Here is a 27901-nt window from a genome sequence, read left to right on the forward strand (position 1 = left end):
GTGGCAACTGGTAGTCCATGGGTAACAGATACTCCAGGCTTCATCTTACACAAATCTATTTAATGGAGGTGGGCGGCAGGATGTTCCAATATGATTAATTAGTCCAGGGGCCTGTCAACACTTAGGTGGAGAAGAAGCCACCATCATTCTTTCGGGAATACCCTCCATTGGTGGCTGCAGTGTGAGGGGATACTGTGGAGAAAAGAGAAGAGGGAGTGGGCTGTGAATTTCAGATCCTTTGCCTTTTCTGGGAACTTGTCGCCCATACATTTATGGGGACAATGAAGAAGGTTCTAACAGCTGAGGAAACTGGCATATAGAGGACTGATGGGAGGTAGCTATAGGTCTTTCACTCCCCGGTTTCTGCCCTTTGCTGAAAATTTTTGTCCCCTAGACCTAAGGCTGAGGTAGTGGCTCTGAAAAACTGAATTCATTTCCTAGCTCTACAGTCAGCATGTCCCCTGGTTTTAGTCTGATATGTGCCAGACTCTCAGTTATCCCCGATGTTCCCTAATAGCCAATCACCTCAACTCCCTGATTCCTGTGACCATTTAGAAAAACTCTTGCACCACCCATCTGCCTCCCACCCCTCAGTCTTCTGACCCTTACCTATGGATCCCTGGATGCTGTGAATAGACTCCTTCTTAGGGTTGACCCAGTGTCTGATGTTAGCTCGGGAAGTGACAGGGGGTGGCTGGGGAGGGGATAAAAATTCTCCAGGGAATTGGATCTTGATTCTAGAAGATGGTGTGGGGAAGAACATGGGAGAGTGAAATCAATCAGGAGAAGAAAGGTAAGGAGGGAAAGAGTTGCATGCAACCTTAAAAATAAAGCAGCCGAAGGCCCTTTTTACCCTCTGGAATTAACCAAAGATTTTGTTCTGCAGATGAGCACAATCTTGGAAGATCTCTGTTCATTTTAGAAAATAAAAAAACAGAACTTGTATTACAGAAGTAAAAAATACAGAAATCTATACAAACAAGAACCTATTGATTTTTATTTCCCAGGTGACACTTTACCTTACTTGATTGGCATTGTCCTTAGGGAGAGGCTCCGCCTCCACCACTTACCCATGGGTATCCTGAATGGTCTCCTGGTGTATCAGTGTCTCACTTTTGCTCTTGAACGTCCCTGTGTGGTGGTTGTACAAGGCTGCTAATCGGAAATCCAGATCATCCTTCGGTATCTACGGAGGAAGCCAACCCCGCCACCCCCAGGGTTAACTTGCCACATTTGCACCTGCTCTAGTCGGGTTCTGTTGGGATCTACTCTTCCCCCAAAGCAGAGTGAACCCCTTTTGGGCCTGAGATCCACCAACTCCCTACATACCAAATTACTATACATGATGACTTCTTAACTCTTGTCCATATAGAATTGTCTCATGGTTAGGTCTAAGGAGTGGGGAGCTCTCCTGGAGACATGAGAACCACTATATTGTCCTTGACTTGAGCTTAATGGGCCTTACCTTGTTCATGGTTATAATGAGAAGTCTGGTGAGAGAATGATTTGCTCCAGATAATCAACTGCAGCAAAACCCAAGCCTTCTGACTTCCCAGAGGAAGCTGATAGGTTTGTATTTGGTTTTAGATTTGGTAGGATCTTGGATTGGGGACAAGATAAAGATGCTAAGGTAGTCAGGGACAGACTACCTTTCAAAAGGGATATTAATTAGTTCTAAGTGGATATAAGGAGAAATAGCATTTCAATGCTAGGTACCTCAGGATCAAAAAAATAAACATCCTGCCTCATGGACGTGATTGTGGGAGTTGAGCTGAGTCGACACCAGGGTTCCTGTTGCTGAGCAAGGTGAGTTGGGTTCTTATATGGCAGTTTCTGCAAAAGAGAAACCACACCCACTCCTCGTTACCAGAGGCCTTGCTGATGTGATAGCTTCAGTGACATCCATCCCCTTATCCCATCCCATTTTAATTGAATCGCAGACATCTAAAAGAGAAGAACGAAATGGGGCAAGACTCCCAGGCTTCTGATCCTCCTAAGTTTTTAATCTTAGAACTGACAGAAATGGGCCAGGAATACAGGGAAAGGGGTGAAGTGGGACAGGAAGTGAAGGGTGGGGAGCAGAGAGGCAAGATGAGCTCAGGTTTAGAAGTCCTGAGCTTGGAGAAGAGATAAGATATCCTAATGCAATTAACAGGTAGGAAATTGGAAGTGTGCAGTTGTTGGAGGAGAGCTCAGAACAAGTAGTAGCGATCTGGGGGTCACCCCCTGAAGTGGTGGTTGAAGCCTGCAAAAAGGCGTCTGACCAACAAGGAAGAGGTGGTTCATGAGGACTGCACAATATTATAATGGGGGTGGCGGTGGGAGCAGTCAGAGACAAGAGAATCAGGAGAGAGCCGTGTCTAGGCAGGTGAGAAAATTTCAGTAAGCAGGGAAGGGTCATTGTGTCTGCAGGAATGTCAAAAAGTTCACTGGATGTTCAGTCCTCTAATTAAAACCCCGCAAGTACGAATATGAAAAGCACACAGCTGATTTCTTCATTACATGTAAAATGCCATACTGTTCACCACTGTATCCCCAGTGCCTAGCACAGTGACCTAACACATGGTGTTCTAAAATGAAATATTGATTGAATCAATGACTGAATTCCAGTGAGTACAACTACAACCTAGTAGAAATCTCATTCAACCTATCCGATGTAGGAACCCTCCTCCTCCCCTGTATATAACACAGTGCTGTGTGACTCAGCTCAATTAGGCATTAATTGAATGGTGTGAACCAGGCACTATACTGTCACCAAGAAAGATGAAAAAGGAAATGGGAAAACTACAAATACATATGATGCAAGCATAGGCAGCTCTCTTCCCATTCCTCGAAGCCTGCATAAGCCTCATCATCTCTATAAGCAGAAGGCCGAGACGGTCTTTCACTGAGAAAGTCAAGCCTGTCAAGCGTGAGTGCCATCTTCACATCCATTTTCCTTCCATCTCAGAGAAATGGAAGCCCCTTTTATTCAAGAATCACCCTTCCCTGAACCCAGCCCTTCCTGGTGCTTTAGGGCCCTGCACTATCCTGCCATCCCCTGTACCCAGCTTCTCCTCATTCCTTTGTCACTGTCTAGCTACCACTCCATGACCTTCCCTACTGAGCCAGCCTTCTTAAAGAGTCAACACTTGCCACATCCACTTCCTCCCCGTTCCCATTCCCTCTTCCGCCCGCTGCAGTCTGGCCTCTGCCTCAAGCACCCACTGAAACTACTCTTGCTGGTGACCACTGACCTTTGTGGCTAGGTCAGGTGGATCCTTTCTGGTCCTGATCTTACTGACCTCTGCGGTTTCTGCACCACGACTCTGATTCCACGAAATGTTCTCTCCATCCTATGTGGGTCCAGCTCCTCCTGGTTCTCCTCCTGCCTCTGGCTATTACTTCTCAGCTTCCTTCTCAGCTCTGCTTTCTCTCTCTGTCCCTTAGTGGTATTCTCCAGGGGGTTTGTCTCTGCCTTTCTGACTCTCACACTCACTGGATGAGCTCATTCTCTCCTATACCTTCAACCACCAGATGAATACTGTGGCTTCCAGACATCTTCAACCCACAGCTCTCAACCATGTTGCCTACTCTTCATCTCTATGGAAATGTCCCACAGGCACCACGAAAGCAACAGCTATAAAACTGATCTCAACATCTTTCTCCCCAAACCTGCTTTGCCTGGATGCCTCATTCAGTAAATGGTATCAGGTAAGCCCTCAGAAACCTGGGAGCTCTCCTGGACTCATCCACTCTCTTGAGCCCATATCCAGTCAGCCACAAAGTCCCATCAGTCCTGCCCTTTGCATCTTACCGCCATCCCCTGCATCACTGCTGTACATCCGTTACTCCTCCTGGAGATCGCTGCACCAGCCTCGTAGCTGATGCTTCTTGTCGCACTAACATCCTGTCCAATCCACTGCCACTTGTGCTTTCTACATCACCCATCTAGTATGCCACTCCTGGGAGATGGTTCCCCAGGATGAAAACCTAGCTCACTAGCACGGTGTACGCAGCACACCCAGCCCAGGAGGGTCACCTCTCCAGCTTCCACCCTCTCCACTCCTCCATTTCACACCAACGCTTCAGCCACTTTGGACTCTTTGGTCCCAAAGAGGCCACCCTCATCCTCCTCTCCATGTATGTGCACCTGCTGCTCCCTTTGCCTTGAATGTCTGGTTCCTGTTTCCTTCCTTCTAACTTACATTCCACCTCCTCCCTCCCCTGGTCCAGCTGACTCATATTTGGATATCAAAACTCACCTGCTCTGGGAGGCTTTCCTTTAAGCTCCTGTGTCCCATGACACACCACATATAACTGTCACAACACATGTGCTGTTGTGCAAGCACTTTTACTGTTGCTGTTGTCAGTCTGGCTTTTCTACTAGATTTCCCTGAGAACAGGAGCTAATCTAATGTGTCTATACATCCTCAGTTTTTAGCAGAGTGCCCGGCATACAGTAAATAATAAATGTTGAGTAAACAAAAGGGAGTGCTTTGATTTTGTTATTAAGCCACAATTACCATTTAGTTCACCTTATTTTTCACCACTTCAAACATCTCAAATACTTCTACGAGAAAAGTGGAACCTGGGCCTGGGTAAGCCCCATTATACCAATCATTGCTTAGGGCTGTGAGTGCCTCTTGTTCCTCTGGACTAGAACGCCACTTGCCTCTGCTCAAAAGCACCTGTGAAATGTTGGCAGCCCTGAATATGGGGACATGGAGGAAGGCAGAAAACAGACTTCTCCGGTACCTGACTCAGTGTCCTCACCAGAGTCCTTTAAGTTACCATCTCTTCCTGTCGCGCCGACAGAAAGAAGAGTGCGGTCGACCCTACTGGGAATCTGCGCAAGAAACCTCAGTACCTCGGAAGCCCGCAGTTTTCCCAAGTAGGAATCATCGTTATCCAACGTAGGATTCTGGAAAGGGTCTCGGGTGAGAGGCATGGTAAAATGCCGAGCGAGACACTGTCAAGCGTGATGAGAGGCCCGCGCAGCCGCACACAATCTTGCAAGCGGAGGAGCCGGAGTCCCAATTGTTTGGCACGCCCAATTTCAGTTGCCAGGCAACTGCCCCGCCGTCTATGACTGAGGCGAATTCCCTCCGAGAAGGGCGCCACCTGGCGGTCCAACGCGGGAGGCCCCTCGGGAAGAAGCTACTGGGAACGCAGAGGGAAAGCGCCGCTGAGTGTACCGGGGAGCCCTGGATTTGCACTCGTGAGACTTCGGTGAAAAACGCCGAACAGGTCTTCTGCAAAAGACTTCAGTTAAAGAAAGAATTCCTAAAAGGTGGCCCAGAAATATCCTTCCTCCTGGCATCTAATCAAAGGATTTCTCAAAGCGATGAGAGAATGGGGATGTCAAGAGACAGAAGAGTCCAGGTGTCGTGCTTGGAAAATTGCCGGCTAAGGCAAACTCTCCTTGCTTAAACTCGGTTTAACTATACGAGTCTCAGGGCTTCGCATAGCGTCGGTTGTAAAGGCACAGATGGATTTGGCGGGGTGGAAGTAAGATCTCCAGAAGAGGCTGTTACAGTAGGTGACACGTACCGGGGCCACTCTTCCAGGCTATAAGCTCTGGAGAAGAGACGGCATCTCAATCATTTTTCTATCGCTTCACACATAGGAGGTGCTTAATAAGTATATGTAGAACGCCACGTCTGCAAAATTAGAGGTGCTCATAAGTAGCCGATGGCTACGAAATAATGAATTTGGTGGCGATGGCTTGGAGGTTGTTTCCACCGCGTTCTTTACACGAGCCCTGTGCGCGCCTGTTGGGACGGTTGCAGACCCTGGGCGCTCGCATACCCGCGCCGCGCGCGCCAGTGGCGCCGGCTGCCATGGCGACCGGCAGGTGAGCGGCAGAGGAGCGAGTGGTCCCTGCCCCACCCGCGCGGAGGGAACGAGGAGGCGGTTGCCAAGGCGACGTGGGTAGGAGGAGGAGAAGAGGAAGGAGGGAGGAGGAAGGATGGGCGGCCTAGGCGTAGCCGCAGGGAGGTGACTGAAGCGAGCCCAGCCCCTTTCATCCTCCCCCCTGTGAATCTCCCTCCCCTTTTTTTCCGCCTTCTTCCAGCAGTAGCTGCAGCCGCAGCACCTGAGCCGCTGCTGCCGCTCGCTCAGAACAACACTATGGCTGAGCCTGGGCACAGCCTCCATCCCTCTGCCAGAGGCAGGGGAAGAACTGAGCCGCGCACACTTCGGCTTCTGTGGCTGCTGCTCTGGGTTGGGACCACCTTCCAGGTGACTCAGGGAGCGGGACCGGAGCTTCACGCCTGCAAAGAGGTACTCTCCTCCCTGACCCGACCCCACTTAGGTCAGAAAAATCTTGGATCCCGGCGGGGATCTTGGGACCCAGACACAGACAGTTTCAGAGGCCACGGAGTTTAGGTTTCTTTGGGGATGGGGGGGTGGGGGAGGAAGAGGAGCAGACTGGCGTCATGGAGAAGCCAGCCCACTGGAGGACTCACGAAATAGATCAGCCTCACAGCTTGGGCTGCTGAGCTCAGGGGAAAGGTCCCAGCTCCAAGGACCTCAGGAGGGACCTGAGTCCCTGGACTTGGGAATGAGGGAAGGAGAAGACATGGGTTGTTTCCCAGCTGGGATGAAATTACCGTAAAAGTGGTGGAAAACCAAAGATTATGTACAGAGGGGCAAAATAGAAAGTGGGAAAAGGGAGAAGTGGGGTAAGAAAGGAGTTCGGAAGGCCAAAGGAAAATAATGGATCGAAGTGGGAATCCTTGTGATTTTATCATGGCTTCAAGAAAGTGTGAAAATGGGAGGTCTGCAAGGGGGACTGAAGGAGCCCATCACCTCTCTTCCCTTGGTATTAAACATCCAGTTACCTTGTGGGCTGCTAAATGTGGATCCTGTTTATAGTTTGCCTCCCCCGGTGTGCTTTCTTTAGTGTACCTGGCAGTGAATGACTCACCTTTGGCCAGACTTTGAGTTCTGTAGTATCTCACTTTCAGCCAATCTCTACTTTCCTTCTCTGGACTTTTGCTGACATATGTCGTAAGTCTTTTTCAAGGTGTTTCTAAAATGTTGCCAACATAATTCAGAGAATAAGTAAGGAATGTCTTCCAATCAAAAATGCCTTTGAACATTCTTTTGGAGGGATACAAAAAAAGGAGTAACAAAACTCAGTAGTTTCTATGGTATTGAAATAACAATAATTGGTTGTGTTCTGAGTAACTTTTTAAAAACCATATGGCAGAGGCAGCAACAACATATTTACAAGAACTTCATGGCGGAAGGCAAATAAAAGTTGTTATCTACGTGAAGTGTGAAAGACTTTGTAATACATTAAGAGTCTAGCCCTGTAAAATTAATCTGAAATGTCATACTTGGCTAAGGTTTTGAGAGGTTGAAATATTAGTTGTAAGTTGTCATTGTTAACTACTGATTAGCAACCATAACCCCATCCCAAATGGAAATGTATTATTATGACGGTATTCTAACCATTAGACCATCTATAACAAAACAGATCATGAAGAAGTGAGGGGGGTGGGAAGAGAGAAGAGAATTTTTGTGTGAATAAAGATACTTCACTTCATTCATGAATATGAACAAGTGACCCCAGTCAGTGGACATTTTTGTAACTTGTATCAGTCCCAGCAGTGTCCTGCCCTGGGCCATCCACATTTTCACCCAGCCACTTTATGACCTGTTTTAAAGATGGCTGGGAGCAGGATGATTTTGTCAGTGAGTGTTGCTTACTGGCCTTGGTGGCCTGTGGTCTAACCAACCAAGTGAGTTCCATCAAGCAAACTCACTTGCCTAAGAATCCAACATGGGAGTCCCCTGTGTGGAAGGTAACAATCTTACAGTTCAACTACCGCTTCTTGTTGAGATCTTTGTGGACTATGGAAAATATGAGATGTTTAAGAAATTAAACACTTTGTATCATCTTGCTTGGGAGGGAGGGAAGAGTATTGATACTTGAGAGCTCTAACTTGTGTAGAAATTTTGCCTTTAGTCCTTTTTAAATGATTGGCATTTGCCTAAGCAAAAGGCCTTGCCACAGAGCATAAGCTGAGGGCAGTGGAAAGCTGTGGAACTCAACATACCAGGGTTCCAGTCTCTGCCTGTTACTTACCACCCAGTTTTTGGATCTGTAGAATTGGTATTTCAATAACACCTACCTCAAAAAAGATTGCTTTGAGGACTGAAAGAGAAAATACAAATAAAACACAAATTAGAGTTACCTAACTCTCTTTCCCATTCAGCTTCTTTACCATTAGATCCACACCCCATGCCGGAGTAAAAGTGGCTTAAGAGTCATCTATGTTGGCCACAGGCGTCAGCAAGTCCTGTTTACACTCTTCTTGAGTAAACAGTGGCTGCTGAACACCCTCGACTCCAAAACAATAAGGAAGAGAATAAACCCATTATTATAATATTCTTTGTTTGGCAGTATGAATTGACCCAATAAGTTTTAGGGGCTTCCAATCCTAAATGGTGAAAAAACCAATTCAGGGTAGACTAACCCTTCCCTGTTCTTACTCTTCATATGAATTTCTTGTGAGTCGTTGCTGGGTATTAATGGCAGGGAGTCTTATCGGCCAAGGCTGACCCTAATGACAAAAATTCTGTTCCTGCCTTGTTTCTGAAATCTGAGGCATCTGGATCAAATCAGGGAACAAAGAGGTTTAGGGTAAAGCCTAAACTGAGGAGTCAGAGAGCTGGGAGTTCTAGATTGCTAAGTGTGCTGGGGCTTGGCGTTCCTTTCACAGTTTTACAATAATCAGGGTCACCAGTGGAACTAAACATCCTGTGTGGTGTTTGTCTTCATGAATCATTTCTTTAGTCCTGTGCTAGCCCAGGCTAAGTGCTGACTGAGAGCCAAAGGAGCATTTTCTATAGCACAATGAATCTAAATCAAATGAGAGAAGAAGAGAAAACTGCCTTTCCCAGATCGGTATTGCCCTGAGACTTCAGTGCTAATTGCCCCCAAAGGGACATCCCAATCTATGTTGAAAAGCCCAGAGGGCTTAGGAATCTGGCAGACATGGATTAGAATAAAATTTAGTGAATGAATGATGACTCTGCCACTTAGTAAGGATGCTACTTCGAGCAAGTTAATTAACTTCGGACAGCTTCAGATTCCTGATCTGTAAAATGGGGATGGTAACACCTATCTCACAAGGCTATTGTGAGGATTAAATTAAATTGGATAACACATGTAAAATGCCTAGTATATATCCTTGACATGTCATAGGGGCTTCAGAAATATTGGTAGGCAGAAAAGATAAGTCCACAAATAATGACGTACAAATGATGACATAATGTTAACATGTGGTAAGCAATGCGGGAATGGCAATATAGAGGTTGATAGTAAAAGAAGAAAACATATTTGAACAGTTGACACTTGACCAGCTTCTGGAATAATCAGCAGAATTTCAACAGGCAGAGATGGAGGGAGCATGATTTCTAGATAGAGAGAGGAACCCAAGGAAAAGATCCTGAGAATTGCAAGTAGACCACGTGGCTGAAATGTGGAGTAGGTGTGGGGTACCACAGAAATCAAGATTGGAAAGTGGGAAACTAAGCGGAGAATCTCTGAAGGATTCTTAGCAGAGGTAGTGGATTAGCATGAATATAAAGTAAATAAGGTTGAGATAGGCCAAAAGGTGAGAGCAGAGAGATGGGGGCAAGAAGACCAGTTCAAAAGATCTTACAGAGGTCAAGGAGGAGGTTAACAAAGGGACTGCACTGGGATGGTGGCAGTGGGATAAATAGAAAGGCGTGGATATGAAAAACATGCTGAAGGTAGAAGTTAGAGGATTTGGCAACTGATTGAAGGAGTCAGGTGGATCACTGGGAGAATTAGGCAAGATAATGCTTAAAGTGCTTTGCAAAATGCAGAGCATAGAGTAAGTGCTCAGTAAATATGCTTCTTACTGTTTTATGATCTGCTTTTAGAAAACGTAATGGAACATCATTCTAAGTCATTAGATGGCCTTGCATAACACCATTTTAATGAGGAGCCGGATGAACTACCTATCCTGACTAATCCCTAATGTCAACCCTTTCGCTTTGACCATCCACACTAGACCCATCCCTTCTCACCTTCTTCTTCTTTTTTTTTTTTTTTAATATTTATTTATTTATTTATTTGGCTGCACTGGATCTTCGTTGTGGCACACGGGATCTTTTTTTTTTTTTTTTAGTTGCAACATGCAGGATCTAGTTCCCTGACCAGGGATTGAACCTGGGCCCCCTGCATTGGGAGTGTGGAGTCTTACCCACTGGGCCACCAGGGAAGTCCCCCTTCTCACCTTCTTAATATAGGTCAGCATGTCTTCCCTCTCTCTGGAGTCATCCATTTTTCCCATCTACTGAATCATTCTTATCAATCTTCAAACATGCTATTATTTCTATCTTAAAAATAGGAAAAAAAAACCCAACTCAACAACTTCTCTTGAGTGTCACTTCCCCCTCCAGCTGCCACCCTATTTTACTGCTTCCCTTTGTAGCAAAATCCTTTGAATTCCTGTAACGTCTATGATCACTGTCTCTACATCCACCCTTTCCCTTCTCTTTTTTTTTTTTTAATTTCTAATTTGTATTTTTTTAAATTAATTAATTTATTTATGGCTGTGTTGGGTCTTCGTTTCTGTGCGAGGGCTTTCTCTAGTTGTGGCGAGCGGGGGCCACTCTTCATCGCGGTGCGCGGGCCTCTCACTATCGCGGCCTCTCCTGTTGAGGAGCACAGGCTCCAGACGCGCAGGCTCAGTAATTGTGGCTCATGGGCCCAGTTGCTCCGCGGCATGTGGGATCTTCCCAGACCAGGGCTCGAACCCGTGTCCCCTGCGTTGGCAGGCAGATTCTCAACCACTGCGCCACCAGGGAAGCCCTCCCTTCTCTTTTGAATCCACTCCAAGCCGACTTTCATCCCCACAACTCTACCAAAACTGCTCTTTCTCAATCAATGGTGATTTCTCAGTCTCAGTTACACTTCATCCACCAGCAATTGGTAGAGCAGTGATCACTCTCACCAACTAGGAACACTTTCTTCTCTTGGTTTTCAGGGCACCAACTCTCTAATGGGTGGTTTATTTTTTTATGCCCCTGGTGTCCCCTTCTTTGTCCCCTTGATTGATTTTTTCCCCTCATGTCCCTGAGTTCTAAATCTGGCAGTTCCTCAGGAACATCTATTATCTATCTATCTATCTATCATCTATCTATCTATCATCTGTCTATCTATCTATCTACCTATCTATCTATCTACCTATCATCTCTCTTTCTCTCTCTTTCTCTCTCTTTCTATCCATCGTCTTCTATTTTCATTCCTTTGGTGATCTCATGCAGCGCCATGGCTTTAAACACCACGTGGACATCAACAACTCCCAAATTCATACCTCCAACCCAGATCTCATCCCTGAACTCCAGACTTGTACACATAGCTGCATACATGACCTCTCTATGTACAAATTTGATTGGAAGCTCAGATTTCCCATGTCCAAAACATCTGATTTCTCCACCTCCATCAACAATGTGCTTCCCAGAATCTTCCTCATCTCAGCTAATGGCAACCCCATCCTTCCACTTGCTCAGGCCCCAAATCCTGACCTCTCTCTCTTACTCCCTATATCCAACTCATCAGAAACTCTTGTTAGCTCTACATTCAAAATGTATCCAGAATTTGATTGCTTCTTACACCTCCACTGCTACAAACCCTTCTCGAAGCCGCCATCACCGCTCATTCAGAAGATTGCAAAAGCTTCCCAACTGGTTTCTTTGCTTCCACCTTGCCCACATATTGTCTAGTGCTCAGCCAGGTTTCAGTAAAGCTACTGAAAATAAGACAGATGTTGCCCCTCCTCTGCTCAAAACTTTCCAAAGGCTTCCTGTCTCAAAGTAGAAACCAACTCCTTACACTGGCCTACAAGGCTGTACGTACAATCCTCACCTCCTCCTCTCCAGTCACACGAGCCTCCCCACTCTTTCTCAGACCTGTGGGGTAACCTGCCCCCTCAGGGTCTTGGCAACTGCTGTTTTCTCTGCTTGGAAGGCTCTTTCCCAGGATATGCAGCTTATTTCTTAATCCCCTTCAAGTTTTTGTTGAAATGTCTTCCCACTTCCTATCCCATCTTCTGTTTTATTTTCTCCAGAGAACCTACCACTTTCTAACATGCTCTATATTTTATTTATTTCTGTCTTTTCCCACTAACACGTAAGCTCCACGAAGGCAGGGCTTTTTGTGTTTCATTTCATGCTGTGTCTCCAGCACCCAAAATAATATCTGGTACGTTGTGGGCCCTTAGTAAATTAATGTAATAGATAAATAATATTCCACTGATGAAATTTATTTAACCAATCCCCCATCATTGAACATATATGTTAGAAACATATGTTAACATATGTTTCTAATTTTTGACTATTATAAACAATGCTAAGATAAGCCTCTTTTTACATATTCTTTCCAACACATCTGTCATTACTTCCTTGGAATAAATTCCTAGAAATAGAATTGCTGGATGAGAGAGTAAGATCATTCAGTTAACTCCTTAAGTTATATTTCTAGAAATGGGGATTCCTTGATCAAAAGTCACATATACTTTATATTGTTCCATATTATGTGATCCTCTTTTGGAGAAATTGCATCAATTTTGCTTCCCATTAACTTTGCACGTTTTCTCACATCCTTGGCAAAACTATCAATCCTGGGCTTCCCTGGTGGTGCAGTGGTTAAGAATCCACCTGCCAATGCAGGGGACACAGGTTCGAGCCCTGGTCCGGGAAGATCCCACATGCCGCGGAGCAACTAAGCCCATGCGCCACAACTACTGAGCCTGCGTTCTAGAGCCCGCGAGCCACAACTACTGAGCCCACGTGCCACAACTACTGAAGCCCGCGGGCCTAGAGCCTGTGCTCCACAACAAGAGAAGCCACCACAATGAGAAGCCCGCGACCGCAACAAAGAGTAGTCCCTGCTCGCCGCAACTAGAGAAAGCCAGCGCGCAGCAACAAAGACCCAACACAGCCAAAAATAAATTAAAACAAACCAACTATCAATCCTTTCAAACTTTGATGAATCACTAGGCAACACACACACACACACACACACACACACACACACACCTTCATTCTTGCTTGGCTCATAGTGGAGGGACCCTGTGTGTTTCAAGAAGGATCCCATCTATAGCTCCTAAGTGACCTCAGAGTGTTTTGGGATGCTCTTACTGTGACTGAGAAGTAAAATGCTTGCTCATTCTATAGCAAACAATATAAAAATCCCTACAGATCATTCTTATTCTGAATCCCTTCTCAGCTGCTTCCCTCTCCACCTAAACTGGAGTGAGAACTCTGCCCACCCACGCTATGCCTGGCTTCCCCTCTCCTCTCTTTCACATTTCCCCACCTAGGTGGTCACTGGGAAGGAGTTTTTTTGGCTTGAAAAGCAAAGTAGATATTCATAAATAACCACCCCAGCTGACCTATGCATTTGGTTAAGTGCTATGAGAGAAAAGGGAAAGATAGGCTGAGAGATTATGAGAGGAGATCTGATTTAGATCAGGGAGGTTGGAGCAGGACTCTCTGAGGAGTGAGTTTAAGCGGCGAGCTGAGGAAGTGGAGGAGTTTGGTGGGTGAAAATGTGCAGACAAGCTTGCAGACAGGAAAGAGTCTGGTGCTTTAGGGGATGGGGAGAAGGCCAATGTGGCTGGACCACATGATTTTATACTCATAAACGAAAAAGTATATCCCCATTTTGAAGTTTCAGAAACTACTAAAGAAAGAGGTGAGATTTTAGTCAAAGGTTCCTGGGGGCATGGGTTTGTTTAAAAATTATCTTTTACTTTTACATGCTAAAGTAATATATGCTCATAGCAATAATAATAATTCATATTTATTGAGTGTTCTAAGTGACCAACATGCATTAACTCAGTTCCTACAGTTACTCTATGAGGTAGGTCCTATTAATATCCCACCCCACACCATTACCTCTCCTCTTTCCTGTTTTATTTTTCTCCATAGCACTCTTTACTATCTGACAGATATTTCACATATGTACATATGTGTGCATATACATACATATATGTGTATATTTTAATTGTCTATCTCTTTTGACAAGAATGTGAAGTCTACGAGGACAGGTATTCTTTTTTTTGGTACTATTCTTTTTTTCTTTTTTATAAATTTATTTATTTATTTATTTATGTTTGGCTGCGTTGGGTCTTCGTTGCTGCTTTAGTTGCGGCGAGCGGGGCCTACTCTTCGTTGCGGTGCTCGGGCTTCTCATTGCGGTGGCTTCTCTTTGTTGCGGAGCACGGGCTCTAGGTGCACAGGCTTCAGTAGTTGTGGCACGTGGGCTCAGTAGCTGTGGCTCACGGGCTCTAGAGCACAGGCTCAGTAGTTCTGGCGCACGGGCTTAGTTGCTCCACGGCATGTGGGATCTTCCCAGACCAGGGATCTTCCCGGACCAGGGATCGAACCCTTGTCCCCTGCATTGGCAGACGGATTCTTAACCACTGCAGAGGGCAGGTATTCTTGTATGTTTTATTCATTTCTACATTTCCATTGCCTGCCATATAGTAGATACTCAAAAATTGCCCTGAATGAATCCCCATTTTATAGATGACGAAACTAAGGCAAAGAGAGATTAGCCTGCCCAAGGTTACTTGGCTGGTAAAAGAGCAGGAACTCAGGCAGCTGAGCTCTTAACCACCATATTTCCTGCCTGTCCATGTTAACAATCCAAACTGTGCAGAAGGTATAAGCTGAAAAGTACAAATTTTCCCTCCCGCCTGCAAATCCCCAAAGGCTAACCTCTGTCAACACTTGCTTAAATATATTCTTCTTGAAATGTTTTTTGCCTATACAAGCACATCTGTGTATTCTTTTGCCCTTCCTGTACAAATCAGATCAAAATATTTGTCCTATTCTGTATTTTATTGTTTTCATCACTATAGGTCTACTGTGATTCATTATATGTGTGTACCGTGATTTATTGAAACAGAAACTTGATGAATAGGTTGATTCCAGCCACTTATATGGTAACATTGCTGCAGTGAACATCCTCCTACAGGAGTACATACTGATGCATACTTGTTTGAGTCTATTTGCAGACAAATTTTTAAAAATAGAAATAGTGGGTCAAAGAGTCTAAGTGTTTAACATTTTGATTGATGTGTGTCAAGTTGGCAGCATGGATTTTCTTTTCTTTTTTTTTTTTTAATATTTATTTATTTATTTGCCTGTGCCGGGCCTTAGTTATGGCAAGTGAGATCTGCATTGCTGCACACGGGATCTTTAGTTGCCGCGTGCGGGATCTTTTAGTTGCGGCGTGTGGGATCTAGTTCCCTGACCAGGGATCGAATCCGGGCCCCCTATATTGGGAGGGCAGAGTCTTAACCACTGGACCACCAGGGACATCCCAAGCAGCATGGATTTTCAAAGAGCATTAGTCTTCTCCATCTGCAGTCAATGGAGGAGGAGGGAGGCTTTGGCTGTGAGGGTGGCAGCCAGAATTTATTCTCACCTGGGAATCACAGAGACCTGGAGGGCCCTGCCGGAGAGCCTGTCAGCCTTACCAAGCTGCCAGCTGGTCCCAGGCAGGGCAGCCGGGCCTGATGTTAATTCTGCCAAATTTTCTGAAAAGAAGTTGGTCAGACTCATAGCTTTTCCTCAGTCTGTATTGTCCCTCTGGTAAGTGATAAAAATTGGGCCATTTGTCACATTTCTTCTTAAGCTTTCCTTCTGTGTCATAGCAGGTAAAGCACAGAACAGATAATTATAGTTAGCGCTTGACAGCTGCTGAAAGAAAATATATTTATCGTACTTCCTAGGCTCTCCACTTTTCAAATTCCTTGAAGTCTGAGAAGCCTAATATGAGGTTATCACCTATTTTTCTGCTTTGATTTGTCATGTACCACGAAAGGCATGTAAAAAAAGACCCATAGAGCTATGCAGCGTGACAAAATAAATAAATTGAGTTTCATAGGCCTAGAATGTGATTGTCCAAGTCTGATTCTTACTGATGATAGAAAATAAAAGGCAAAAAAATATATGGACTTTAATAAGGCTGCATGCTAATTGAAGCATCCTTCTTCTCACCCCATGCCAAACAAGAAAGGAAAGCTGTTTCTGAATTAGAAAGGAAACTGAAATTGGCTAACTTTCTGCTTGAAATCGATTACTTCAGTCTCCAACTCGAAACATATGACAATAGAAGGGTGGCTAGTAAGCCACTAAGAGAAAAGATAAAGGGAGCATCAGTTATATCTGTTCATCTGACTTTTCCTTACAAGAAACCATGCTTACAAGAATTTTAAGGATGGCTCTGGCTCAGGATAGCACTTGAGAAAAGTCAGCATGTCAAGCACTGTGCTACACACAGACTACATGCTCCATACATGTTGAGTTAATGGATCAACTTATTTTCCTTGTAAAGAAATTTTAAGAGATTAGGGCCAGAGCCTCCATTTACAAATATAAATTCAGCTGTGTAAATCATCTGTAAAAGAAAAGAAGGAGCTGTGCCCAAATATAAAATAAATAACAGGTTAGCAGGACATGAGAAGAAAACAAAGAACTACGGTGGGGGGGAAAAGTCAGATTTTAAAAAGAACATACAGACTTTTAGTCCTGGACTGTCTAAAAGGCTACCCCCTGATTCTTGTATTCACCAGCTTATTCTTCCCATGTAGGGACAGATCATGTATGATTTCTGAGGAATGTGTGATAGTGGCCAGTGCACTTGGTTGTCTTCTTTGATGCAGGAATTGCTTATACGTTCTTATGTTAGATGATGAGTAGCTGAAGGGCAGGGACGTGAATGAGTATGAGCAGATAAAGGTGATACCACTGGGAGGATGCAGATAGAGTCTCAGGAGCTTCTCTGCAAGAGGAGACATCCTTTTAATTTTCAGAAAACTGAAAATCTAAGGTTTTTAAAAACCTTAGATTGCTATCATCCCAAATTTATTAAACTCTTTTTAAAATTGAATTATAGTTGATTTACAGTATTGTGCTAGTTTCAGGTATAAATCTTAATTTGATACTTGCAGAAACTGAGGACCAAGGAGATCCTCAGAGGATGCAAGGAGATCAACAGGTTGGTGCAATCTGTGTCATTTAGATATAAAATTGTGACCTTGTAAAGTGCTGGTGTTAGGGTGGATCTCAGTGATCATTCACACCTAAAGCATCTTCACCAGCTCCCTAACATAGCGGAGCGGGTGCCTGTCCTCAGGTGGGTTAGGTTGCCTAGCAATTACAAATGTTTAAAAAGGAATACTTTTGGGAGTTCCCTGGATGTCCAGTGGTTAGGATTCGGCGCTTTCACTGCTATGGCTGGGGTTCAATCCCTGGTCTGGGAACTAAAATCCCGCAAGCCATGCAGCGAGGCCAAAACAAAAACAAAAACAAAAACTTTTTACCCTGGGTAATGAGAAGCTCACTATTTCTAGAGTTAAGCCATATCATTGGGGCAAAAAGTATTCTTTTTTAAAATTTGTAATTGTTAAGCAGTATAACTGGTTACCTATTAGAAATGTCATGATTTCTGACATTTACTTCCTCCACCCTATACCCTTTCTGGTTTTTGTCTCTCTTAGGAATATTCACAATACTGTCCATACTGATACCTGGTCCCAGAAAGCAGGTATCATCACAGTACTCACAGTCTGAAAACATTAGTGACAGATTTCCTCTAGCTTGTGGGCTACTGTTATGTTTTCTGCACCAAATACTTATTCTTTTCTCTTTTATTTAAATTTTTTAATCCACTGAAATTTAAAATATTTCATTCATCAAGTTTTATTGAACCTAATGGACTGAAAGAGACACAGAAGAATTATATACAAGAAACTAACACTTATGCACATACAGCCTTTAAAAGGACAAGCAGTTACAAATAGAGATCAAGTGCATGATGGAGTGAGGCCAGATAGGAAGGAGCAGTGGGCAGAGCACATGTTCATAGCCCAGGTGAAGTTTTCCTGGCTGTGGGACTCATTTACCAAAGGAGCTAATCATATTTAATTTGAAAGATTGTTGTGAAAATGAGGAATGAGAAAGAAGATGTGAACATTAACTAGTTGCGTTAGTTTGCTAGGGCTGCAGTAACAAAGTACCACATGCTGGGTGTTTTAAAGCGGCAGAAATTTATTCTCTCACAGTTCTGGAGGCTAGAAGTCTGAAATCAGAGAGTCAGCAGTGCCATGCTGTCTCTGATAGCTCTAGGGAAGAATCTTGCCTTGCCTCTTTCCAGCTTCTGGTGGTTGCCAGCAATCCTTGGCGTGCCTTGCCTTTGCAGCTGCATCTCTCCAAACTCTGCCTGCATTGTCACATGGCTTTCTCCCTGTGTGTCTCTCTGTGTCTTCACATGGCTTTCTTATAAGGACACCAGTCGTTGAATTTAGGGCCCACCCTAATCCAATACGACCTCATCTTAGCTGATTACATCTACAAAGACCCTATTCCCAAATAAGATTATACATTCTGAGGCTTCGGGTAGACACAAATTTTGGAGGGACACTATTCAGCCTGGTACACTGGCACATAGTAAGGACTCCATAGGTGGGAGCAATTATAGTTATCAAGTGCCAAAGTATAAACAGAAAAATTATTTCAGTGTGGGCTGGAGTGGTTAAGGAGAACTTTGCAAAAGAAGTGAGAGAGTCAAGCAGGGCTTTAAAGAGGTGGTAAAATTAAGTAAGAACTGAAGATGTAATAGGGTGTATCCGGTGAAGAGAAGAGCATATCAGTATTTTAACATAGAGTTATTAACCTTGTAAAATCAGGAATCTCCTTTGGTCCAACAAGAATTAAAAACTATATCTTTTTTTTTGGAATGGATTGTTATCTATTATCTATTAGGCAATAGCCTTATAATAAATTACCCTAAAATTTAGTGGTTTAAAACAACAAAAATTTTTTCTCACGGTTTCTGTGGGTCAGGAATTTAGGAGCAGCTTAGCCGGGTGATTCTGGCTCAGAGTCTCTCATGAGTTTACTGGCAAGATGTTGGCCAGGGGACTTCCCTGGTGGTGCAGTGGTTAAGAATCCGCCTGTCAATGCAGGGGACACAGTTTCGATCCCTGGTCCGGGAAGATCTCACATGCCGCGGAGCAACTAAGCCTGTGTGCCACAACTACTGAGCCTGCGCTCTAGAGCCCGCGAGCCACAACTACTAAAGCCCATGCACCTAGAGCCCGTGCTCTGCAACAAGAGAAGCCACCGCAATGAGAAGCCCGCGCACCACAACGAAGAGTAGCCCCCACTCGCTGCAACTAGAGAAAGCCGGCGCGCAGCAACAAAGACCCAACGCAGCCAAAAATTAAAAAAGAAAAAAAAAAGGATGTCGGCCAGGGTTGCAGTCACCCAAGAGCTTGTTTAGAACTTGAGGATCAGCTTCCAAGATGGGTCACTCATGTGGCTATTGTCAGGAGTCTGCTCCTCGCATATGGGTCCCTCCAGAGGGCTGCTTGAGTGTCCTTATGACAAGGCAGCCAGCTTCCTCCAGAGCGGGGAATCAGAGGGAGCAAGGAAGAAGCCACAACACCATTTATAACTTACTATCAAAAGTCACACACCATCACTTTTGCCATATTCTGTTCATTAGAAGCAAGTCACTGAGTCCAGCCTACACTCAGGGGGAGGAGAATTAAGCTCTATCTTCCTCTTGAAGGGAGAAACATCAGAGAATATGTGGACATATTTTAAAACCATCACATCACAGTGTATCATGAAATCATCCATTCCATTAGCTGTTGGACTAGTTTTCCTGAATTTGATGTTCCTAAATCTCCATGTTATTATTGTTACTTATTAATACAGTAATTATTTTGAGCACTCCAAATGTGTCAGGCACTGTGCTTGCAGCTGCGAATGTGGAATGAATTGGCCCAGTGCTTGCCCTCAAGGAGTTTACAGTTTAGTGGGGGAGAGGGATTAGGGATTATGTCCATAAGTAGAATGCACTTATATAAGAGATAAAACTGTATATAAACAAAGGGCTTTGGGTTTGCACTATAAGAGGGAAATTGAAGAAATCAGAGAAGGCTTTGGGGGTATACTGGTGGCATCTGAGGGCCTGTCTCAAAGCTTAGTCCTCACCCCAGTATAGAGTAGATCTTGGGCAGGTCACCAGGAAAAGACATTTGAGGCCAGGAGATGGGAATATGCAGGGCTTGTATGGGGGATTTTCAGGTTGTCCAGGGTGGCTTTAGTGGAGGGGAGAGGAAAGGGTATGGGAAGGTGGATTGAGGCCAGTCTTGGAGGCTCTTATAGAATAGACTGTGTTAAGGAGAAAGATTGAACTCGATCCTGAACACACTGGAGAAGTTTTTTGAGCAGCGTGGTGATATGCTTAGATACGTGCTTTGGAAAACTGAAAAAAACTGAACCAGAGAAGCCAGTGTGTATGTACGTATAAACTCATTCATTCAATTCATTGCCTTTCAACCAATTTTATCACAGACCTACTATGTGCCAGGCATTGTTTATAGAGAACTTATAGTTACATATATATATATATATATGGCTGTATTTATATCTGAAATATAAATCATATATATATATATATATATATATAGAGAGAGAGAGAGAGAGAGAGAGAGAGAGAATGAGGATGTTAGTTTTTATTTATCTATTTTTTTAAATAATTTTAAAAAATATTTATTTATTATTTTGTCTTCTTTGCTGTGCATGGGCTTTCTCTAGTGGCGAACGTTGAGGTGCCTGGGCTTCTCACTGCAGTGGCTTCTCTTGTTGAGGAGCTCAGGCTCTAGGCGCATAGGCTTCAGTAGTTGCAACTCGTGGGCTCAGTAGTTGTGGAGGACAGCCTCAGTAGTTGCGGCGGACAGCCTCAGTAGTTGCGGTGCACGGGCTTAGTGACCCACGGGCTTACTGGCCCCGCGGCATGTGGGGTCTTCCCGGACCAGGGATCAAGCCCTTGTCCCCTGCATTGGCAGGTGGATTCTTAACCTCTGTGCCACCAGGGAAGTCCCAAGAATCTTTTAGTTTTTAAACCAATTTCCTTTGGTCTCAAATTGAAATAGCCAGGAACTTGATGTTTAATTACTATCCATTAACCATTATAGAAGTTGGCACAGCTCAGAGTGGGAGAAAAAAATGAGACAGTTTATCAGTAGGTATAAAAATAAAGAAGTGGGAAGATTTGTCCTGTTTCCTCCTGTGACTGCTAAAAAAACAGGAGGATCATCTGAGGTCTTCCTGAAAATTAGAGAGAATGGCATCCTGCCTTAATTTCTTCCACCAAATTTCACTCTTGGACTCAGGCCATTTCTGCTTTGGCAAAGCAAGAGGTGGTGATGTGGACCCTATTGCCAGTGATGGTGCCCCAGGGTGCCCCAGGCTGCCCCAGGGGAGCCTTTGGAAATGACTGTGTGCGGTGGTTGCCAGAGCCTCTGGCACTGTCAGGTGCCTGGCTGTGGGTGGAGGACGTGGAAGGGGCCAGAGGAATGCTGAGACCAATCTTCGTAGCGCGTAAAGGAGCATTTCATTCTTCTATCTTGTAGAAGACATCCAAGAAAGTGAACTTAGGCAAATGGCTTGAAGTTGAGCATTCTGCTTTAGATCCTGTTCTTTCTTCCAGCTCCCCTTCCCCCAGCCCCACCTCCCCTTTTGACAATGGACAATATTACAGTTTCCCAAAGGAGAACATTGCTGGTGAGTCAGCGACACAGTTCCCTCCTCTTGATTTAGCTGCAAAGCCTCCTAAACTTCTCCAGGCTGAGCTCAGTGGCAGAACCCTGGTTTGGGCCTTACACAAGCCTTCACCTCACAGGGCTCCAGGCCTCTCCCCTCCAACTGCCATCTAGCTGCCACCCTCTTCTGCCATCAAGATCCTCGGGAAGAAAAGTGCCATTCTTTAAGAAACAGGTCATTCTTGCAGAAGGTTCCTGAGACCCAACGCTCCATCCAGTGAACAGCTGGCTTAAAATTTATGACCGTCCCCTGTTGGCTTACAGATAAGAAATGGATATTTGCTCAGCCAGCTGCTGCACCTGCTGCTCTGGTCTCTTCTTTCATGATTGTGTGGATGAAATTCTGCAGAACTGAGTTGATTCCACCTTCAATTACTTCATTCACCTTGGAAGCCCTTTGGCAGCTTTCAAAGCATCTTGCCAACTTTATCCTCGAGAGGACTGTCAGTGTTCTTTTCTGGGTGAAACTGAAGCTGAACTTGAGAGTTCTCATGGTGTTTTCATCTGAGCTTCTCCCAGGGTGTCTCATCATTTGCAGCAGAGGAAAGAAACTGGAAGAAAGAGTTCAGATTTGAATACTTACCTCTGGGCACTCTTCTCTCTCTTTCCTCCCTCCTTTCTGAAAATAGTGGGGTAATGTAATTTTTCAGCATCAAAAAATAACAATGGTTGGAATAGAAAGTAAGGTTTCTGGAAATCCTGTAACTGCATAGGCAACTCAAAAAAAAAAGACCAAGCCAGTCTCTAAGGTCACACCCACTCTCAACTTCTCCCAGTCGCTTCCTGGTTTAACACAGGGGCTGCCAAACTGCAGGGGGTCACCTGGAGGGCTTGCTAAAACCCAGAATGCTGGCCCCATCCAAGAGGTTCTGATTCAGTGGATCGGTGGAGAGGCCTAAGAATTTGTATTTCTTTTTTTTTTTTTAACTTTTTTTTCATACAGCATGGGTAACTTGCAACTTTTTATTTATTTATTTTTATATATATTTATTTTATTTCATTTTTAAAATTTTTGGCTGTGTTGGGTCTTCGTTGCTGCGCATGGGCTTTCTCTAGTTGCAGTGAGCAGGGACTACTCTTCATTGCGGCGCGCGGGCTTCTCATTGTGGTGGCTTCTCTTGTTGCAGAGCACAGGCTCTAGGCGCGCACGCTTCAGTAGTTGTGGCACGTGGGCTCAGTAGTTGTGGCACATGGGCTTAGTTACTCTGTGGCATGTGGGATCTTCCTGGACCAGGGCTCGAACCCGTGTCCCCTGCATTGGCAGGCGGATTCTTAACCACTGCGCCACCAGAGGAATCCTTTTGCATTTCTAACAAGTTCCCAGGCACTGCTGGGGCTGCTGGTCCTGCGAACATACTTCGAGAACCATTGGCTTAAGTTTAATGGAAATGACATGAACTTTGAAGAAAGGCGGGCTTGGGCTTGAGTCCCAAACCTGCAGCTTCCTTACCAGCTGTGTGACTTTGGGACATGTGTCTGAGCATCTCTGCACTGAGTTCTTCATCCTTAAAATGGAGGAAATAACATCTACCCCACAGAGTTCATTGACTCAAAAAAAATTTGTTTTATAACTGTTGCAGCACCAGGTTCTAAGCTACACAGTGGGGATATGACAATGGATGGGGCAGTCTTTGATGTCAAGGAATTTTGGGTGGTTGTGAAGACTAAAGAGATGAAACTTGCAAAGTTTGAGGACCACGAAAGATGCATAATAAGCATTAATTTTATTTCCCTCGAAGGAGGCAACATAATTCTTCTTTTACTTTTTTTTTTTTTTTTTTTGTCCAAGAAGAGAAATTTCTCAAATTTCACAGCATGGAACATAGAGCTATGAATCTCTCCTTGTCTAGATGGAAAATTTGAGGTATGGGCACTGTTATGGGTTGAATCGTGCCCTCCAAAAATTCATGTGTACCTTAGAGCACCCCCTGTGTACTCTACCACCTCAGAATGTGACTTATTTGGATATAGGGTCTTTGCAGATGTAGTCAAGTTCAGATGAGGTCATTAGGGTGGGCCCCAATCCAATATGACTGGTGTCCTTATAAAAAGGGGAATTTTGGACTCAGACATACACAGGGAAAATGCCATGTGAAGACTGGAGTTATGCTGCTACAAACTTAGGAACGCCAAGAATTGCTAGCTGGAGAGGCATGGAACAGATTCTCCCTCACAGCTTTGGAAGGAATCAACACTGCTGACACCTTGATTTCAGAGTTCTAGCCTCCAGAACTGTGAAAGAGTGGATTTCTGTTGTTTCAGCCACCCAGTTTGTGGTACGTTGTTACAGCAGCCCTAGCAGATTGATGCAGGTCCTGTGATGGATAATATGGCATCATTCATGGGTGCAGTGAGGAGAGGTGAAGGAGGACATTTACTTTTTATCCATACATCTCTCTGTCATTTGAATTTTTATATAAACATGCTGATAATTAAAAGATTTTAAATTAAATTAAAAAAATAAAAAAAGATTTTAGTGTAGGTATAATTACTGCTAAATAATCTGAAGAGTACACTCCTTTGCCTCTAGATCTTTTGAATCTCTCAGTTAACCAACCTCTCTAACCATCCATCAGGTCACTCAGGGATGTCTGCACCAGGTTGGAGTTTAGATTAGTAGACCTCACTTCAATCTACAACAATATGACATTTTCCAAAATGCCTGGGGAGTGTCTGTTGCAGGCAAAGCACAGTTATTCATTTAGGGGTTGTGACACAGAAATATGAGTCAGAGAATTTACCATCTAATTGGGACCAGATGAACTGAGAAGTAACAACAGAGCAAGGCAGTTGATGATCGTTACGCCATGAGTGGTGTGAAGGACGGAGGTCTCACCTTCTAGAAGGATCGAGACTGTTTCTTGAAGGCCTGGGAAAGGGTGCTTCATGTGGGACTGGAGGGGTGAATAGGGTTAGGCAGGGCATTCTATGGGGTCGGAAGAGACAGTGCAATGCTCTCTTCTGACTCTTTTATTTGGAGATCAGTTGTAAACCCAGGCCACTCTGAAGAAGTAAGTGACAAAGGCAGGGTGATACATTTAAAAAATATTTTATTTTTAAATTTATTTTTTTGAACAGGTAATATTGCCACATGGTAAGCAATTCAAAACGTATAAAGGGCACACGACAAAGATCTGCATTCTCTCCTTCACATGTGTACAGACTTTTCTGATTTCTTAGCTATTTCTAGAATGAAGATTAAGTTAACTGAGGCCCAGGATGACTAGATTCCAGCTTTATGGGGCAGGGACTGGAGTCTGCTGGTGCAGAAACTTGGTCAGCTGCTGGGAGTCATTTCTAAAACCACCTGCCCGAGCACATTTTCAGCTACTCCTGCCCCCAGATCTTGACCCCGGGCTGCAGCCAAGTCTGCTTAAGCAAGAGCCAACATTTTGTTTGCTTTTAGGATCAGGTTGACCAGAGGAGGCCAGATGTTCTAGAGCTGATTCTCCCCTCACCCATCTCCAGTCTCCCCAGTGATGGCAGGAGGCTGGCTCAGAATCTCTCTGTTGGTGACACATGGCAATGACCTAGGGTGAGACTGTCTCAGAGAAGAGCCTGGGACTTTTATTCACAACTTTTGCAAACAGTACATCCACAGCTACACCGGTCACCAGCACAGTTTTCATTTTACAGGACAAGAGGCACCTGCCCAGGTGTCTACTCAGCCTCTCTGGTTCTTGCATTCACACATCACACTCATCAGTGCCCATAGCTGATAAGATCCCTGGGTGAGACACAGATAAGACGTCAAACATAATAAAAGAAACTGTTTCTGTCACCCTCCCTCCACCAGCAGGCTGAGACTTCCTGATTTCCTAATTTTTCCTCTAAAGAACATTTTCCCATGGGTCAGAGAAACACAAGGACAATGTCAGCTCCAGCCCAGGTGGTAAAATATGGCTTCAGCCTCCGCTGCCAAGTCCTCCCTACACCCCAGCTCTAAGAATCCTGACAAAACAAAACAAAACAAACAAAAAAACCCCACTTTCCTCTAAGGGAGGCATTGCTTAAGAAAAAAAAAAAAAACTTGATTAAATTTTTTAGCAGGTAATTCACCCACATGGTAATCAGTTCAAAAAGTTTAAAGGGGTACAGAATAAAAAGTAAATGTCCCTCCCACCCCTGTCCCCCACCACCTAGTTCTCCTGCCAGGAAGTGATCCCTGCTGCCTTCAGACTTACTACTGAAGTTAGTTTGCACTCCTGGGGCACCCTGTAGCACTGGTGGCACACAGAAGACACGATGGCATCACTGACCATAGGCTTCTCTCTCTAGGAGAATAAAATCAGGGGCATGAGAATGCTCATGGAACAACATGCTGGTCACAAAAGCAAGGTATCATGCAGGGTTCCTTTAAATTAATTTTAATTATTCAGAATGGGACCAAATGTCAGATATTATAAACCAGGAGATTATAGACATGGATTGGAGGTAAAAAGATAGCTAGGAAGCATTAAAGAAATCACTTCTTTTTTAGATGCTTAAAGCATGTTATTTCTCAACTGTCACTTTCTCCCTGATATTATGATTCTGTATATATTTAGAGTATTCTTACTTTGTTGTATGTATTTTATGCACTAGTACCTTAGTAGACTATTATGTGAATAGCACTCCCTGAGATTGTGCAGTGTACAACCTATTCAGCTGTACACAGTGGTCCCTGTAAATACCAGGACGGCCTTGATCATATCTGTATCCCCTCACCATATTCTTAGTGAATATTTTTAGTTGAATTACTTTGAGGTAAAAAGGCACCATCTCAAAGTGTTATGGCTTTGGGCATAGAGCAGGAATAAACTGACAGATGGCTGGAGAAGTAAGCAGGGGCCAGGGAGCGAAGGCACTTGTATTTATTTTTATTTATTTATTTATTTATTTATATATTTTTGGCCGTACCGCATGGCATGTGAGATCTTAGTTCCTCGACCAGGGATTGAACCCACGCCCCTTGCATTGGAAGCGCAGAGTCTTAAACACTGGACCGCCAGGGAAGTCTCTGAAAGCACTTGTAGACCTTGTGAGGAGTCTGGTGCCAACCCTGAGGGCAACAGTGGGGCAGTGACTCAATCTGATTTGGATTTCAGATGGGTCACTCTGGCTGTAGCCTGTAGAGTGTCTTGGAGGAGAGGAGGGAGCAAAGCCTGAGAGAACAATGAGAAGGCTCCTCTAGGCAAGAAATCACTGTTTTGACTTCATTAGCAGTGCGGGTGGGAGACTGATGCAAGAGATATTTTGGAGGCGGAAAATAGATAGGGTCTCAGTGATTATACACAGGGCCTAAGAGAGAAAGGTGTCAAAGACATGGTTCCTGGCTTGAAGAGGTGCTAAATGTAGCAGTGTCAAAACTATAATGAGATATCACCTCACACTGGTCAGAATGACCATCATCAAAAAATCTACAAACAATAAATGCTGAAGAGGGTGTGGAGAAAAGGGAACCCTCTTGCACTGTTGGTGGGAATGTAACTTGATACAGCCACTATGGAGAACAGTATGGAGGTTCCTTAAAAAACTAAAAATAGAACTACCATACGACCCAGCAATCCCACTACTGGGCATATACCCTGAGAAAACCATAATTCAAAAAGAGTCATGTACCACAATGTTCATTGCAGCTTTATTTACAATAGCCAGGACACGGAAGCAACCTAAATGTCCATCAACAGATGAATGGATAAAGAAGATGTGGTACATATATACAATGGAATATTACTCAGCCATAAAAAAAATGAAATAATGCCATTTGCAGTGACATGGATGGACCTAGAGATTGTCATACTGAGTGAAGTAAGTCAGACAGAGAAAGACAAATATCATATGATATCGCTTATATGTGGAATCTAAAAAAAGGTACAAATGAACTTATTTACAAAACAGAAATAGAGTCACAGATGTAGAAAACAAACTTACGGTTACCAAGGAGGAAAGTGGGGGAGGGATAAATAGGGAGATTGGGATTGACATATACATACTGCTATACATAAAATAGATAATGAATAAGAACCTACTGTATAGCACAGGGAACTCTGCTCAATACTCTGCAATGACCTATATGGGAAATGAACCTTAAAAAGAGTGGAGATATATATTATATATATATATATATATATATATATATATATATATATATAAAACTGATTCACTTTGCTGTACAGCAGAAACTAACACAACATTGTAAATCAACTATACTACAATAAAAATTAATTTCAAAAACCCCTGAAGACCAGTATTGCCATCACAAA

General features: G+C 44.1%; 2 protein-coding genes across 5 annotated transcripts in view; one reads left to right on the top strand and one right to left on the bottom strand.

Annotated features, from left to right (window-relative positions):
* Nucleotides 1–4930, bottom strand: CFAP276 (cilia and flagella associated protein 276). 2 transcript variants are annotated; one of them, XM_068538096.1, is made up of 5 exons: nt 4850–4930; nt 1717–1833; nt 1071–1186; nt 610–737; nt 1–192 (listed from the first exon to the last, which is right to left on the bottom strand). In XM_068538096.1, the coding sequence occupies exons 1-5, from the start codon at nt 4928–4930 to the stop codon at nt 122–124; spliced, it is 513 nt and encodes a 170-aa protein (XP_068394197.1). In that variant the 3' UTR covers nt 1–121. The 2 variants fall into 2 exon arrangements, with proteins under 2 accessions (XP_068394197.1, XP_068394198.1); XM_068538097.1 differs by lacking the exon at nt 1717–1833.
* A 1181-nt stretch (nt 4931–6111) lies between these two features.
* Nucleotides 6112–27901, top strand: part of ELAPOR1 (endosome-lysosome associated apoptosis and autophagy regulator 1) — a 67951-nt gene continuing 46161 nt past the window's right edge. For all 3 annotated transcript variants that reach the window (XM_068538098.1, XM_068538100.1, XM_068538099.1), the window contains exon 1: nt 6112–6264. In XM_068538098.1, coding sequence (XP_068394199.1) covers nt 6112–6264 — 153 coding nt within the window. The remainder of the gene's footprint in view (nt 6265–27901) is intronic.

The sequence above is a fragment of the Eschrichtius robustus genome, chromosome 3 (genome assembly GCF_028021215.1).
Source record: "Eschrichtius robustus isolate mEscRob2 chromosome 3, mEscRob2.pri, whole genome shotgun sequence".
Classification (NCBI taxonomy): Eukaryota; Metazoa; Chordata; class Mammalia; order Artiodactyla; family Eschrichtiidae; genus Eschrichtius; species Eschrichtius robustus.